Genomic DNA, 17,187 nt, shown 5'->3' with positions numbered 1-17,187 from the left:
CAATATCCCTTGCAACAAGAACAATAATCCCTTTGAAACAAAATAGATCTGAGTCAAACACTGAGAACAATGTTAAAAGCGATGAGTAAAACCACCTATTTAATCCTCTTTTTTTCCCCTGAAAAATGAATCTTTTCTCTGTCTCTGTTAAAAAAGGAACTATATTTAACATCTAAGAAGCTTAATGCAAAACGCCTTGAATCATATTCAGTATTTATTCACTCCGCACGTCTTTATGTGTAAGTGGCAGATTGGATTTAAATCCGCAGAAAGATGCTGACATGCTGGTCTGATGAAAAACGATGGCGTTGACTTACATCCAAACCGGCCGCCACCTCTCTACGTTTAGTTCAACCTAAAGACTCGGGGAACAGTCACACCTGTCGAACGTTGATGACATCACGTGTGTTTTCAGCTGGTCCTCCACTCTGAAAACATTGCACGAGGTGATGACACTGCACCAGTCAAGAGCTGAGCTTTTCCAGCAGCTGCTGTTCATCCACATTCCTTTTAACGGTAACACCCACACCTGCAGAATGCCTTTCCTCTGTCAGACTATACTCCGAGTTTGTAGCTGCCACTGAATGTGTTCATTTATTAAACTGTAGTAAACAGTTGACAAAAGACACATACACATTTTATTCTCACTGAAAAAGTCAGACCAAACTTCTTTTGTTTTAGGTCAGTTAAAAATGATTTCTATTTGCAAAATGCCACAACGGTGAGAGAAATAATCTGTCGGAGCTTTGTGGACTGAAACGATTCGGGTCACATTGTTATCCTTAAAGGGGCAGTGTTGTGTTTTCCAGGCACATAGTGTCATTTTAAAGCCCAATCAAGCAAATAAAAGCAATAAAAGCAAATATAACTTAAAAGGAATTTGACTTTGCAGTTTCCATCCTTGAAATTGGGCCTCTGTCTCTTTAAAATCTCCTGCTCTTTCTGAAACTCCTCCTTCAGGAAGTCATCACAACACGACTCCTCTATGAACCCTTTAAACAATGTATTTACCAGTGTTGCACTGAGAAGTAGCTCCTATAATGAGCTCAGCTGATGTGCAGTTCCACCAGGTGTTTGCTAATTGCTGCTGGCTAGTCTGAAGGAGCTGAGTGGGGGAGTTAAGGGAGAGAGCTGCTCTGTGAGGTGGAAGCTTAAAATCTGCAGCTCTGAGGAGGAGCTGTGTCTCGAAGGCGGAGCTAGGTTCACCCAGGCATTTTGCACAGCTGAATGGTTGCCATGGGAGATTAAAGGAATTCTTAAACATGCATGAAAGCATCAAGGCATGTTTCTGATAAGGGAATAACATTTTAACATGATGTAAAGCTCAAAAAAGTTGATTTTACATGATACTGCCCCTTCAAAATTAATAAGAAAATTGGAATTTGTTTGAATTTGAAATGGTGAAACCCAACATTGGCTGTGACTCATTCTGGCCTAACATACTAAAATAACTTAAAGGTAATGTTACCAGTCTTTAAAAAAACAACAACAGTTAGGGTTTATTTGGACTGTGAAAGAGTTGAGGACTAATGAAGAGGCAGCGGGGTGGTCAGCACCGGCCTATAGCAGGATGCTGTACAAGCCTCTTTTGTCTCTGTGGAAAATGTCAAGGTGTAATTGATATTTCTCGCCAGGTCCTTTATCTTTGTAGCATGTTTCAGGTTCTCTGATCTGGGTTTACGCTGACCTTTACCAGTGCACTCTTTTTCTCTGGCTTTCTTCCGAGGGGGGCTCGCACTGAAAATAGCTCAATAGGATTTCAATAGGGTGTCTTTCATTTGAGACAATCTTCTCTTCCTTCCCCCAGCAGCAGCCCTCTTTGGCGGCAGCCATTCAAGCTGAGGCCCAACTTTTTCAGGATGTTGTTTGATCCGAGATTTACTGCGGATTCTTTGTCTGCTGCGCTTCAAAAACGTATCCCTCGACAGTGGCAACATGGGGCGTGTTCCTGCTGCTTTCTCCGGTCACTCATCTGCATTTTACCTCCCTTTAGAATTCCTGCTCCTCATTTGTGTGTTATATTATCACACTGGTCAACAGCCAAAGAAATTGTCTGGGGTTTTTCCAACTGTTTTTGGGTTATTTTGAAGCACTGAATCCAAAAATCACATTGGCTTTGCGCCATCAGGTCAACTTTCTGAACTATGAGTGCAACATGAGCAGGGTTCCCGCCGTTGTATCATAAGCCTGGCGGGCACCGGGCTTTACTTGTACCCCCAACATGCTAAACATGACTTATTTATTTAAGTCTTTTTAAAATGTTTGCATTTTTTAAGACTTTATAGTTGGTGTTTAGATATTAATCTTCCAATCTTTCAATAACAAATAATTATCAAGTGATATTTTCAAATTTCCTGTCAACTTTAAACCTTTTCTAACTCAAAAACACGACGGGCCACTGGACGAATGACTGCTCTAGCCCCCAACCGCCAGTCTTGGCAAGTTTTCAGGGGAAAACCTTGATGAGCATCAAAATGCAGGACTTGTTCTCACATCTGGATCCGTTTCCTGAGAACCTGGGATCAATGAGTGACTTACAGGAATCCAAGTTTGTGACATTTAATTAATACAATCTGTCAGAAAGCATTTCTTTTTCTCCTACAACTTTTTTTGGATGACAAATATTAAATGAACTGATAATGTCACAAAAATGTCATCAATTTAGTCAGAAGATTGGATTTCTCTAAATCAAATTAGGATAAAAGCGAGGAGAAAAATCATTTTTGGATTCAGTGGTGAAAAATAGTCCTAATTCAGTTCAAAAAGCATAGACAACTTCCAAAGAATATTCTTTTTGTAACCCAGTGTTATCTTTGCACTTTAAGGCAGGAAGCTGCAAAATGAAACTTCACGCAGTTCATTAGTAAACACAAGCAGCAGCTTCCAGCAGCAGTGTTGCTGCTGTAGAGCCAGTTGTCCTCATCAAACGCTGAGCTCCAGACTCAGCAGTGGATGTATTAGCAGGACAGCTTTCACGGCTAACAAGCTTTTTTTTTTTTTTTAAACTCTATTCGAATCTCTGTGTCTTTGCCGTTTATGTTCACTCGTTCACGGCTTTCATTCGGATTTCTGTTACACTGGTTTTAATCCCGAGTTTAACCGCCGCCGTACTCCGCGTGTTCCTCACTTATCTGTTTCAGGATTCGTGGCACTCTTTCGCCGCGTTCTGACAACCCCGATTTGTTCGGCTTTATTTAAAGGATGCGACTTGTTTACTGTTGCCCCGAGCTCGGAGAAGGAAAATGTTTCATTTTTGTTACGTCAGAAAGTACACTGTACTTTCAGGAAGCATTGAGAATCAGATTCTCTAACTGTATTTACACATTGGTAAAGCAAGATCGTGTGGGATATATTGCATTCTTACACTTTTTCTGTTACATTTTTTCCAATAAAACGTCAAAACAAAGCCAATTCAACTTGTACGCCATGTACAGGGAGGCACCTGGGTTGCACCTTATTCAACAATGTGTTGAACCGAGCTCCTCTACAAGGCTGATTATCTCATTCATCTGCTGCTCTGCGGTGTTTTCTGCGTTTGCTGGGATAATTAGTCGGCATAATCAACTCTGTTCGGCTTTGTGGTGATAACCGTGTCATGTGACGCGTATCGTTTCCTTTTGCGATCACCAAATTAACAGTGAAGGGGGCATCGCTCATTCAAGGGCTAGGTAAATCTGTACAGTAAACTCAGGAGTGTGTGTGTGTGTGTGTGGGCGGGGGGGGGGGTTAAACTGCACATCCTGCAAACACTGTGAAAGCATTTTGATTCATTTTTAGCGTATTAATTTATCTTTAATCTTAATATTATCCGTAATATTTTCATCCATAGCATTGATGAAAAGGTACTAGTTCCATTGGCAGATAAAATGGCCACTGTGATTATGAAAACCATAAACAAACACTTTGGTAAGGAGCTCTTAGGGACTTTGTGATCTGCCCAATCATTTTATGAAAGTCTGTTTAATGTCATATCTGACGCTCTACAGTTTGCTAGGAGTTACTAGTAGTTTCCTTTCTGTTTTGATATGACTTGTTGATATTTGGGATTGCCACATATCTTTTGTGCTCTTTCGGTTAATTGGGCATGAACAGAATTACTTTGCTTTGAACATTGTAAAATGTAATGACTAGTGTTTCAGCCGCTCTCTGTTAAGCTCTGCTGAGACAGGGAAGTTATCAGAGCCATGTAATCTGAACAGAGTGTGGAGCAGGTCATAATGTTACACAAACACTGAGAATCACCAGAGTTATCTGACTTTCTGTCTGTAATTGATGTTGGCCGTGTTTTCATCTGGGTTTTTTTTTTTTGTTTTACAGGTATTTTGAAGTATTGCATTAGAAAATGTTGATGGGAACTGCAAGGTTTTTAATAACTTTCTAAATTTTGCACACAAAAAGAAGCTTTTACACATGCTTGAGGTGGTTTTTGGCTTTTTCAAAAATAAGATAATGAGCTAAAATAGAGATAGAATCACATTTGATGAATAAGTTCTGAGAATCCTGGTCCAAACCTCCAGCACAGAGGGGAGTTTCTATCTGTTTTATGACTGATGTAGTCCATGCTACATCTTGTTTAATATAGCCATGCTAACATCCGATGAAATCAGTGTACAAATAGATCTTATTGCTTATGATTATGTTTGTATTATTAATATTTAACACCCTGGATGGAGTAGCTTGTCAATTAATAAGTCATTTCTCCTTGGGCATTAATAAAGTTTATTCTATTCTATTCTATGAACTACCCTGATGCAAAAAACTGCAGTAGATTGTTTGAAAAATGGGAGGAGCCAAAAGGAAAAATGCTGAGGCTAGTCCGCTCTTAGTAAAATGATACATACATGTTTAAAAAAATGAAATGTCAATGTTAGGTAGGCTTAGACATCAGTTTGCATCTGTTGGCATTTCTGCAATGTAGCTGTTTGAGTTGCCCTACAGCGACACCTACTGCTTCAGGATCAGTGAAACCACTGAAATAGCAGCTATGCTACCAATAACAGCAGACCTGGTTCAGCAGCAGCCTTAAGAACCAGCATAAAACTCAAAAATGTGCAACATTTGGTCAAGAGCATAACTTACACCAGTCTAACACACGGCGTACTAGTAGGTTAGTCCCTTATTTTGCTGACCAAACAACCCTTAGTCATGTCAGTGTAGAGTCCACTAGACCCCTGAAGGTGTGCTGGACTATCTAGTGCTAACATTTTAGAAGCAAATCCAAGTCCTGAAGGTCATGACTTAGGATCTCCACAGATCAGAGTTATTTGTCAAACACTCCCAATGGATGCTTCACAGGACAGATCAAATCAATACCCCCAATTTTGTTGATTGCTGCATTCTCCTGCAGACAGAGGCCACAGCTATCAGTTAGCAGTTTCCAGGAAAGGGTGTGCATGCCACAGTACCTGGAAGTGTGCTATGCATAAAAAGTAACTTCCAGAAGGATGGAAGAACAAAAGATTTCCTAGAAGAACATTTCTCTTAAGCCTCACACTGCCTCTGCTGGTTTGCTTGCTTCCCATGATGCACCTTGGTGCCACGTGTTCCCCAGGTAAGTGAGAGACACCCAGTCATCTGTGTTACGCAAAAGAAAACAATCAGACCAGACACGTTCTTCCATTGGTCGATGATCCACTTTCTAATGCTCATTATCTCAATGTGGGTTTTTACCAGGATGTTAAATGCATTGCTTAGTCTGAATTCTGCAAGTGCAATCAGTCATTCACACACTCATACACATTGTAGTAAGGCTACCATTCAACCAGGTCCTCTGACTGTCACCACCAGGCAAGGCGGGTGAAGTATCTTTGCCCAATATTACGACAAAGTGACTGTGACGGACAGAGCAGGGGTTCAAAACAGCAACCCACCAGTTACAGGATGAACCCCTACCTCCCTAGCCACCGCTGCCCCTTGTCCGGATCAACAGGGGGTCAGCATGGGTAGCATCAGAACCAGCATTAACCACTTCAACTTACCAAGTGGGAGAGCCTCCCCTCATCCATCACCAAGTCTTGGTCATCCATGTGCCAGTTCACCGTTGTTCCTTCCTCGGACTACCTTTGATAGAGAATGGCAGCTGCAGGCAGAGACCAACCCCACAAGAGCTACTGGTGTGCAGATGTTCTGATCCAGTCATCCAACCATCACAGTTTGGCCCTTTGTGTCAAACTTGCTCGAATCCTTAGACTTGGAACATTATTTTCTGCTGTTAGTACATCAACTTTGAAAAACTCCTGTGTATTTGCTACCCAACATATTTCATCAACCAACAGGTGTCATAAAAAATAGATAATTATCATTGGATCATGGCAGGGTGTAAAAGATCTTTGAGAGCTATGACTTCAAAAATGCTGGATGGAGTTGAAACCAGAAGTTTACATACACTGAATACAAAAGACACACACACACACCATTTTTAAATCAGACCAAACATTTCTTGTTTGGTCTGACCAGTTGTGTTAGGTCAGTTATCATTACCAACATTACCACATGTTTGAGCAATTCCACTATAATGATAGAAAAAAAATATGTCAAAGATTTAAATATTAGTGTTGGAGCTATTTATTCTTTATTTCTTTATCCATTTGAATTTTGTTAGTTTATTCTTAAATTTCTATTTTTTGTATTATTTACAGAGTAAATTTACAGGTTAATAATTGTTGATTCTATTTATCTTTTGTTTTATTATTTTTCTTATTTATTCTTTCTGAGTCAGACAGGAAGTAAGGTGGGTCAGTCCACTTTCTATAAGTGTAGGGGCCTGGTAAAGGACCAGCAGGCATTTGGGTTTGGGGCCTATGGTTTTTACCAGAGCAAGAGAAGTAGACAGGAGAACAAAGGAAAGTTTGGACGTTGTAATTGTTTGCTGAAAAGGAAAATAAAAGCAACCAAGACAGTCAACAAATTTGGACATTAAACTTCTTTTCCCTGCGGGAAGAATCTTGACCCCAGTGCCTTATAGTGGCTGATGGAACTTTTATTGGATGTTTGGTTTGACAAACAATCGCCACTACATATTAGTGTACGAACAAGCATTTTCAGAGTCTTCTCAGTGAGCTCCTATCTTGGCCTGAACATTCATACCAAGAACTCCAAGAGTTGACAGAAATTCCCACATTAGTGATCAGATGTGGTTGGCCCTGTTGCTTAATGGCTTTATAAATAAAAACATACCAATGGCCGATCCAGGAGACATGCGGAGACGGCCATTTTACCTTATCCTACAGTGATAGAGACGCGATGAGCTCCCACATCATCATCTGCATTGTGTCTAATCCTCCTCAACAGACAGTCGAACCCAAAGCGGATCCTCTTGGCTCTCACAGCCGACCACATTCGGCACTCTGACTTGCAGCTGAAAGAGTTGTTGCTTTAAAGCGAACGTTACTGTTCCCATGCAGTCTGAGGGGCTGTGGGTGTGTCTCCTGGAGACTATGATTGCTTTATCGCCACCAACTGGTAAGGAGTGTGGACCAAATTTCACCAAAATAATAAAAGGAAACTCATATCACACAAATTACACTGTCTTAACATGGCCTGGTAACTTTTACTTCCTGAGTGTTTCTGAAATCAAACGATAAGATCAAGATATTGGTTGATATGTGAAACATAATAAGACACAAAACCCCCCAGTGATCAGTTGGTAGAAATGAACCAATCACAGCAGCTTGACCTGACTAAGAAAATGCGTCATGGAGACGGAACTATACCAAACCGATTAACTTGTTGCTACATCAACAAGTTTGATCACACATTATTCACATCCTGCTCATTATTTTTGATTTGTCACGATTTCTCACCATGTTGGTCATGTTAATGCATCATCTGTTCGATGATGTAGCATTTTACTGCGATTGCCTGCTAGTAAAAACTTGTTTGATCTGGAGAAACGGCCAATACAAAATGGTGACGTAAACAACAAACAGGACCGCCTGCTGTTGGATCTGTTCTGTCCAGTTTTCAGACTAAATCTCTCCTTTCTCTCTGCCTTTCTGCTTCAGACACTCTTAGGCTCACTAAAGGTCCTCCTCCCTACACTTAACATTTTGTCACTTAGCCGCTCTCTTCAGGTCTACGCTGCTTTGAGAATAACTTTTATCTAACTGAGGTGAAATTTCTAAGAAAATTCTTCAACTTCAAAAAGTTCAGAGTTTTCTGAAAATGACGTCACCTGGAGCTACTTTTAGCATTAAGGTTCTTTGTGCACAGTGTACATACATACATGTGACTATCTCTTCCAACACTGATGGAAAGCCCAGATTATGATGTCATGGCTTTGGAAACTTCTGATTGGACACATTTGAGTTAATTGTATTTTTAAGGCTCTTTTCGGCTCTAGTGGCCTTCATTATGACTGAAGGGGGGAGACGAGAAGCAAGGTTTTGCAGCCCTTTTTGTTTTTGCACCATTTTATATTTTTGCAACCTATTTCGGCTATTTTGTCAATCAGGCATCTGAAACTCCAAGGTTAAATTTATTTTGTTTTCTCTTGAGAATAAGAGATAAACACGAGTCAGCCATCAAGTATCCCTCCTAGAAACAGAGATTAATTTTGAAGGTAATCATAAGTGTGAAAATCGCTGCTATCTTCCTGGTATAGCCTGGAATGCTAACGGCCGTCAGGCTCTGAAGCCCCCCCCCCCATCCCGCCGTAATAAATATTCATTTACCTTTCAGGCTCTTTGTTATTCTGACTACCTTCCATCAGCTTGATCTGTTGTGGCGCGAGAAACAACAAATGGTGGAAATAAATTAGGAAAAATAATGGTGGTAAATATATAAATATTAAAGACAATGAGTGAAGTGGGGTGGGGTGGGGTTATGTTTGGAACATCAAAGGCTCCTCTATCTTTGCAGCTTGTAAACAGTTCATGCCTTCAGTGAGTGGAAGAGCCCTCTTTCCTTAATGATCCCATGGAAGATTGCCACGTCGACAAGAATCCTGTAATGAATCAAATTAACAAACATTTCTGTAGGGTCTGTTCAAAGCAATAGAGAGCCTGATGTTGTGTTTGGCTTTCTTTTTTTTTTTTTTTCTTCAGATAAGTGGTCCATACATCCCCTGCTCCTTTCTGATTAGTCTAATCCAGTGAGAAGTGCATGCAGGGTTTTGATTGAGTCAGCCGTCGGAGGACCCCAGGGGGGAACCCGCCTGATAAGTGCCTTTACCTTTCACCTCCTGGAACCCCACGCACGTCATTTTTTTTGCCGTATCCCACTTCCTCTAATCTCATTTGGCCCAGGAAGACACGCTCAGGCACAAGACGCTCCTGATTAACGTCCCATTTACCGAGGGATTCCATCGGCTCGAACTGCCCTCAACCCGGGCTGCTGGAGGCGCAGCATCAGCTAGGTAGCAGTAGGCGTGAGTATGGGTGTGCGGGCGTGTGTGTGTGTGTGGGTGTGTGTGTGTGTGTGTGTGTGTGTATGTCGGCATCCACCCTTTCCAGAACTGTGTTCACAGAATGGTATTCGAGGTTTTTCTTTATTTACCTCGACACAAGGCCTGGAATGTTCAGTACATTAGGACTAGAAAGGTAGAAAGATTTTTAGACATAACGAGGCCTAGAAAGCAGAAATCTATGATCTCAGGAGTGAACATTTGCTGAAAACGACACCAAAAAGTTGACAATAATTTCTGTCTAAACATAAAAATGTAATTATAATGCAGAAGGATGAAAACACGGCGACCTACAGTATAGACGCCTGTTGATGTCTAAATATCGGTGTCAGTTTATAATCATTTTTTAAATATATCAGTCCGATGGATACATTTAGGCCAATATCAACAACCAAATGGTTGTCAAAAATTGACAATTGAAGAAAATTGTGAAATCTAAGTCAATTTTCACCAACAATTTTCACCAACTTGACTTCATTCTTTTAGTCATTAAAAAGATCTTGTTGGTGTTTAATTCTGGAGAGGGGGGAAAAGTTGGTTTCTGTTTGGTGATGTGACAATGAAAGTGAAAATTAAGGTAATGCAGCGCAGGAGCATGGCTAGCTTAAATGAAGCAGAAAAGCAGTGGTCACAGTAGTCAGCGGTGTGTATGGGTTTTTTTTCAAGTTTTCAAAATGGTGGTGAAATACATTTAATATATTAAATGTATTTTAATATATTTTAATATATATCGAAATATATTAAATATCAGTTATTAGCATCATATCGGTGCATCCCTACTAAATATGTTTGAATGGTGATTGGTATTGATCAAACTTGACCCTATCCTGAAAAAGTGGTGTTTTCAAAAAGTTTCCCAAAGCAAAATAAAGACAAAGGCATGCTATCATCAGAAAAGATGCCCAAACTCTGAGCATGTGTAGCTAAAGAGCTTCACCAATCCTCTCAGATTTAGCTTGTATATTTTTTTTAAACATCTTTTATGATTCTGACTGTACCTAAACCTTCCAAATCCCCGGCAACCGCTGGCCGGCGACGGGTCGAACTCAAACCGGTTCAGACTTTCAAAGTCCACAGCTGTAGCCCAACACGAGGTTCCTCTTTGCAAAAATGCGATTACATCCATCTCTCAGTTCAACACGCGGCAGCAACTGCAGCCTTCACTCCGGCAGGAGTTTGTGTGCGGCGTGACATATGGGCCGTGGCATTTTTTATTTTTATATTTTTTCCACCGGGGGTATTTCGGTGGAGATAATTGGAAGGGTTGTTTGTTTAAGGAACCAAGGCCTGATTAAAGAAGGAGAGTCATGCGAGCTGATGCAGCAAAAACCGCCTGGTGGTTACCAACCAGACTCTGTCAATCTAACGTGTGACGAGTGCAGAACCCAGAATTTGCCTGGCATGTAAACACAAAATGTCAAGTCTAGTGAGGAAAAAGAGAACTTTATTGTGAAATGATGGATAAATTAACCCTGCAGGATTCTACTTGAGACAGATTTTGTGTTGGGGAATCAAAATTGAACATGTCCCTCATAAATGTAGCATTTTATATTTGTATTTGTGTGTATATCTGTGGATTTAAAATAACAAAAAAAGAACCCCTGCGATTTCATTGTACTATTTGATTTTTCAATATCTGTAGTCCTCCCATTAAGCGACTACACACTAGTAATAAAATACTGATCATGTTGTAAAGTAAGGAGGTTCTGTTAAACAGTTCTGAGAATTCAGGAGCTGTTTTTCCCAAACGCAACTGGACTAAACAGGCATTTTTCAGTGTGTGTGCAGTTTGTCAAATGAAAAAAAAAAAGCTTGAGAAAATAGTCAAAACGCCTCAATGTGCATCCAGCTGCAAAAAAACCAATCAATTCTGTTACTATTTAGAAGGCTGGCAATATACGATCAATGGCTGAAACTAACATTCTGTCAATGAACCCGTCAAATCTTAAAGAAAGGACATAAAGTAAACCAATGTTGCTTAATGGTGCATGAAATAAATTAAGAAAAAATGATGTCAAATATAAAAATGCGATTTAAAACTTTGATTGTTGTCTGGGAGTCCTCACGCTGTAGGCCAAAACATAAACCCAAAGGGTTTGCAAAGGAAAATAAATGCTAAATTAAATTTTTTGTTTGTTTGTTTTTTGTTTTTTTGGGGGCGGGGGGTGACATTCATCTTGCAGGAAATTTTGTTAAGCCTTTGTGGCTCTCTCTTTTGATGACATAAAAAAAAATGAATAACCCACATGCACTTAAAATGGGTCAAAAGTTTAAAAGATTGAAAGCACAGACATCAGATCAGGGATGATTATTAAACAGAAGCATCAAGAAAAAAACCATATATTTCTGTTTCCAATTTTCACCAACTTGACCTCTTTTTATTTTTTGTCAGAAAAAAATATTCTGTGATTTGATAAATGTTGGTATGAAATCAACTGGAAATGTGCAACCAGACATCTGTCGCTAGCAGGGAGCTACATGCTAGTAGTGAGCTACATGCTAGTAGTTTTGATGCATGTGATGAACTAGGGAGAAGGGAGGGATATTTTCAGGCCGATCACCAATCAGAGCAAATCCAAGGAAAATCGGCCCGATTCCGATCTGGTGCGTCGGTGCATTTTTCACCTGGACACATTTACAGTAAATTGTTTTCTGGTTACTTTCTGAGTATTAGTCAGCACTGTTGGTCAAAGACTGGATTTATTCCCACTGAGAATATTTGGAAAATGCTCCACTGTTAAATGAACAAACAAACCAACAATTAAAAGTCAGGTGACTGTGATTCGCTGCAGCGCTGGACTGATGGGGGCAGGGAGGTGTGAAGTCTGCGGCTCCAAAATGAAGCGTCACGTCAAGCGTGCACGCGCACAATCGGACAAATAGCAAAAGAAAAGAAAAAAGAAATGAAAACAGATGATTTTTTTTCTTTTTACTTGCATCAGTCCGGGGGGAAATAAAGACTTTGTCTAAATCACATTTCCGACCGATGCGGGGCTTTAAACCACCGCAGCCTCCTTCCTTCTCTCTGCTTTCTGCCCCTCAATCTGTTTTATTTTATTTCTTTATCAGCATCATTTCTTTCAAATGAGAATTCAGGGACCCCCAAAAATTCAAGCCCCCCCCCACACCACCACCTCTTCTCGGTGTCTTCAAACAACAGGAACTGTACGGTTCTACTTTTCCTCCCGTCAAAATGGTATCCCAGATTCAATTTTAGATAGAGCAGGATTTAGCCAGTGATGATTTTTTTTTTTTTGGGAGGGGGGGGAGTGGGTGTTTGGGGCGGGGGGGGGGGTTCCCCCCCAAACACCGCTGAATATTTAATATTCTCTGAAATGAGAATAACCCCCCAGTCCCTACTTTTATATATTAGGACTAATCTGGCGCGAGCCGACATCGTTTTTGTTTGCAAAACTTTTTTTTTTTGATTCACTGATCATTATTTCACAGCTTAAATTAAAGCACAATACTAGAAACACACACACTGCCCACCTCTTCTATTTTATACCATCTGAGTTCTTCAAAAATATTTGTTTGTTTCCCTGCTGTTATTATTAGGTATATAAGAGGAAATATATATATATATATATATATATATATATATATATATATATATATATATATATATATATATATATATATATATATATATATATATATATATATATATATATATATATATATAGTGAAAGAAGCGGGCTGTATCCCTCCTCTTCCTCCTCCTCGTTGACTTTTATCGCTAAATGAAGCATATAAATGACCTGAAAGCGGCGGCTGTCGCGTTAAATGAAATAAAATAAAGAACAATTATCCTCTCCTTTTTCTCCCTTCTCTGATCTGACGCTGAAAAGGAGTCCTGGAGAGATAAGGCGGATTGAATTCTCTCTGTTGTGCGGCAATAAAAAACGTGGAAGAGGAAGGGGCGGTGGGGGGTTTAGAGGGAAGGGGCGTTTACCCCCCCCCCCTCCTCTCCACCGCTATAATTTAAAATCATCATTTCCCTCCCCATTATATTCCTCTCAGATGCCGGGGTGTGTTTTGTTTTGGTTTGTTTTTTTAGCCGGTATTTATTCCAGGGAGTTTGTAACCGCAGTCAATTTTCGTGACTAAGTTGGATAATTACAGGTTGTGGCGAACAAACCTGAAAGCTGAAACAAAAGATTTGATTTGATATGAACGAATGTTTTTTTTTTTGTTTTGTTTTTTTTTTTGTTTGTTTTTTTACCCCCCTTAACTACATGACCGACTGCGCGGCTCCAGCTCTGAAAGTAATTATAACATCGTCGGTTCGGAGCTGAATCCGGAGGCTTCAGGGGGCTGATGTAAAACTTGGGTTCAATGAGGTATCATCCTAATTTACAGCTACAGATAAGGGGGTTGAGTCTGTCATAAAATAAAAAAAAATGAATTAAAAAAAATCACCCTCACACACACACACACACACACACTTCCCTCCCCTACCACCATACTCCCGCCTCCTCCCTCCCTCCCCAGGACTGTTTTGCACCCCGGGCAGAATAGCAGAGAACGGGAGCCGCTCCGCCATATGTTCTCGACAGATAAGTAAATAATTTGAATGCGCCATGTTTCTTTCTTTTAATTAATGCCACACTGCGAATGGGAGCCAAACTATATGAACCTCCTCGAAGAAGGCTGAGCTGTCATCCAAACTGAACAAAAGAATCATAACAAACGCGTTGACAGTTTAAAAAAACAAAACAAAACAAAAAAACCGCGGGTTCGATTCCCACTCAAGTCCTGCTGTAAAAATCCAAACTCCCGCACTAAAAAAGAAGAAGGGGGGGGGGAAAGAAGTGGGGTCATTTAGCGCTGCATGCACGACGCGGACATGTTGAAAGAGAAAGTTAAGGAGAAACACACACACACACACACACACACACACACACACACACACACAGAGAGAGAGAGAGAGAGAGAGAGAGAGAGAGAGAAAGACAGAAATCCCATCGCATTCAGCTCGTGCCATTAAAGCTATAATTAAGCGGCTCCTTGAAGTGATTAAGCAGTCAAACGGGTCGGACGGGGCGGAATCCCTCCAGGGGGAGGCCTCTTGTTGTGAACTGTCAAACATCAAAAAAGAAAAGAAAAAGAAAAGAAAACCGGTTCATCCCAGGTGGAGTCACAATAAAAAAAAAATTTAAAAACCTTCACCGTTTAAAGGCTGCAGAGCGCAACACGCCCGGACCTCGCTTCTGTAACAACACGAACCAGTATTAATGAAAAACACACAGAGAGAGAGAGATAGAGAGAGAGAGAGAGGAGGAAGCAGGTAAATGCGGAGGTAATTAAGCCTTGTTGAGAAAATGATTTGAGCTGCAGAGGCTTGACAGCTTCAACACCAGACAGAAACCGGAGCGGGACTGATCCTAATGCTGTTCACACACCAACAAAGGGAATTTTGAAAAGCGGTAAATATTAGGCAGCAAATATTTTCAAACAACCGGTTCAACTCGAACAATATTAGCTAATATATTTTTGGTGAGATGTCCGACTTCAACCTCTCTGGAACTCAACAAATCAGTTCAATCAGATATGATCACACAGTCCAACAGAGGATGAATATTTTATACAATGACTCAAATGGGACTTTAATAAAAGTTAAGAACTGCCGGAAAACCTGTGGGTTGGAAAAGTTTGGTGTCAAGACCTGCTGCCGCGTCTTAACCTGACAGTCAAAGATGAGCGCATCCTAGCAGTGGTTGTCAAGGAAACAGTTCGAACAGATGTCATAAATTGTTCGATTTTAATTCTGTTCGGGGATTATTATTCGGTTTGCTGTTTCTTTTAGAATGAAGGGTGAAATGAGCATATTTTTGCAATTAGTCAGATTTTTGTCTAATGTACTTCAGTGAGTACTAAGTGCTAAAAAAATGAATTTCTATATTTTTCATTGAGCTATTAATTCATAATTCAAAGTCAGAAATATTAATAATAAAAATAATCCTCCACGCCCCACAAAAAAAAGAAATTTCTGCAAATCACTATAGAAATTGCATTAATTTGTTTTTATCAGTGCATTGACAAACTTTCAATCATGTATCATAAAAATATATATATCCAATCTTATGTTACATTGTATGTTATAATCTGATATTTATTTTTATTCCAATCTGGTAAATGGTGTTTTTTTTTTTTGTAGTTGCCAACTTGATAATTATCTTACTTATTATCTGAATAATAAGGCATTTTTTAAGTGACCTGGTTGAAGACAGATTGTCTTTATTCAAAAAGTCTTTGCTCAGCACTTGAACAAAGAGCCGCAGGTTTCAACCTTCCAGATACAGGATCCTTTCCGTAACATGACAGCTTTTAAATGACCATCTCAGATAGAAAATACACATAGAACTCCTTGAATTCAATTAGAAGATATCCTTAAAATGAAAAATAATTTAAAAATGAACTAAACCAATTTAAGAAAACTCCAATGAAATGATGTTTGGGATTATATTAGTACAGAAACAGGTGGAGAATGTAAAAATTAAACATTTTGATGCCCCCCCCCCCCCTCCTCCTCCTGTGTTGTCATCTTAAATTAGACCGTCTACTTTTATGTTTCTTTTTATTATTATCACTTTTATTAAATATAAATAATAAAACCTGTATAAAAATCATCCTATGAGTCTGGACTCATTCTAACTTTGCAACAAAAACAAAACAAAACAAAAAAAGGTGGTCTATTTAGGCCTATACAGGTATTTGATCTGTAATTGTGCCAGCCAATTTTTTTCTTTAAAAAAAAAAAAGTAGTAGCCTATATCAGGATCATCAACACAAATCAGCATATCATTGAAATGTACATAATAAATAAAGTTAAAGGCCTCCCTTTCTGGTTGCCATAAACGTTATAACATTTACATTTCTTACAGTTCACTGCGCTCCGTCCTTCACATCCAACTCCAGCTCCTCTGCCCGGACAGAAACTTGTTGGATTTTTTTTAAATTATTTTATTTTATTTTATTTTTTTAAGTTTTTAGTCTTTTCCCTCATTTTTGCCACAACAAGTCCCCCTTCAGGTAACACTGTTCGTGCCTTTGTTTTGTAACTGGCCGCGCTGTCCGTAACATATTTACATGCATTTCTGTATTCAAATGACATTAAAAACATGGGTTGTGTGTGTGTGTGTGTGTGTGTGTGTGTGTGTGTGTGTGTGTGTGTGTGTGTGTGTGTGTGTGTGTGTGGTGGGGGTTGGGGGGGAGAAGAGTCTTGAGGGTTACATGGCGGTGGCGTGTGCGGATGAGTAGGGGTCTATCCCAGTCTTGGTCATACCTGGAAACAGTATGTAAGCCACCGGGGGCTGTAAACTGGACGCCGACCAGGCCGTGCAGTTGCACGGCACGACGTAGCCCGGGTTCGTGGGCGACGGGTGGGTGTGGGTGTGCTGGCTGGGGCACCCGAGGGTGCCAAACGCGCCGTTCTGGTATCCCAGCGAGGAGGCGTAGGGCAAAGTGCTGGTGCTCAACGTGTGGGGCATCTCCTGGGTCATCTTCTGGATGGCGCTGGAGCTGAACTGGGTCGGGTCGAATAAGGAATAAGGGGCGGAGGTCGGGGGCAGGAACGCCCGGGCTTTCTCCGAGGAGCCCAGGAGGGAGTCGGCGGCCGACACGGGCAGTCCCTTCAAGTGGTCGGTGTCCCCGAGGTAAGGCAGCGGGAAGACGTAGCGGTCCTTCTTCAGCAGGTTCTTGGGCTTGCGCCTGGGTCGGTACTTGTAGTCGGGGTGTTCCTTCATGTGTTGCGCCCGCAGCCTCTTGGCCTCGTCGATGTA

At 40.5% G+C, this 17,187-nt stretch overlaps 1 protein-coding gene and 1 long non-coding RNA gene across 2 annotated transcripts in view; one reads left to right on the top strand and one right to left on the bottom strand.

Annotated features, from left to right (window-relative positions):
- Positions 1-8,905: 8,905 nt before the first annotated feature.
- The window catches only part of LOC102229011, a 45,146-nt gene continuing 36,864 nt past the window's right edge, over positions 8,906-17,187 (top strand). Inside the window, exon 1 of the long non-coding RNA XR_002753308.1 lies at positions 8,906-9,355. This is a non-coding gene — a long non-coding RNA (uncharacterized LOC102229011). The remainder of the gene's footprint in view (positions 9,356-17,187) is intronic.
- LOC102222750 (transcription factor Sox-14) overlaps positions 13,760-17,187 on the bottom strand; it is a 4,318-nt gene continuing 890 nt past the window's right edge. The window contains exon 1 of the mRNA XM_023340038.1: positions 13,760-17,187. This exon is cut by the window's right edge and continues 890 nt beyond it. Coding sequence (XP_023195806.1) covers positions 16,636-17,187 — 552 coding nt within the window. The 3' untranslated portion in view covers positions 13,760-16,635.

Source organism: Xiphophorus maculatus, chromosome 9 (genome assembly GCF_002775205.1).
Source record: "Xiphophorus maculatus strain JP 163 A chromosome 9, X_maculatus-5.0-male, whole genome shotgun sequence".
Classification (NCBI taxonomy): domain Eukaryota; kingdom Metazoa; phylum Chordata; class Actinopteri; order Cyprinodontiformes; family Poeciliidae; genus Xiphophorus; species Xiphophorus maculatus.
This window is presented reverse-complemented; position numbering and strand designations above follow the sequence as displayed.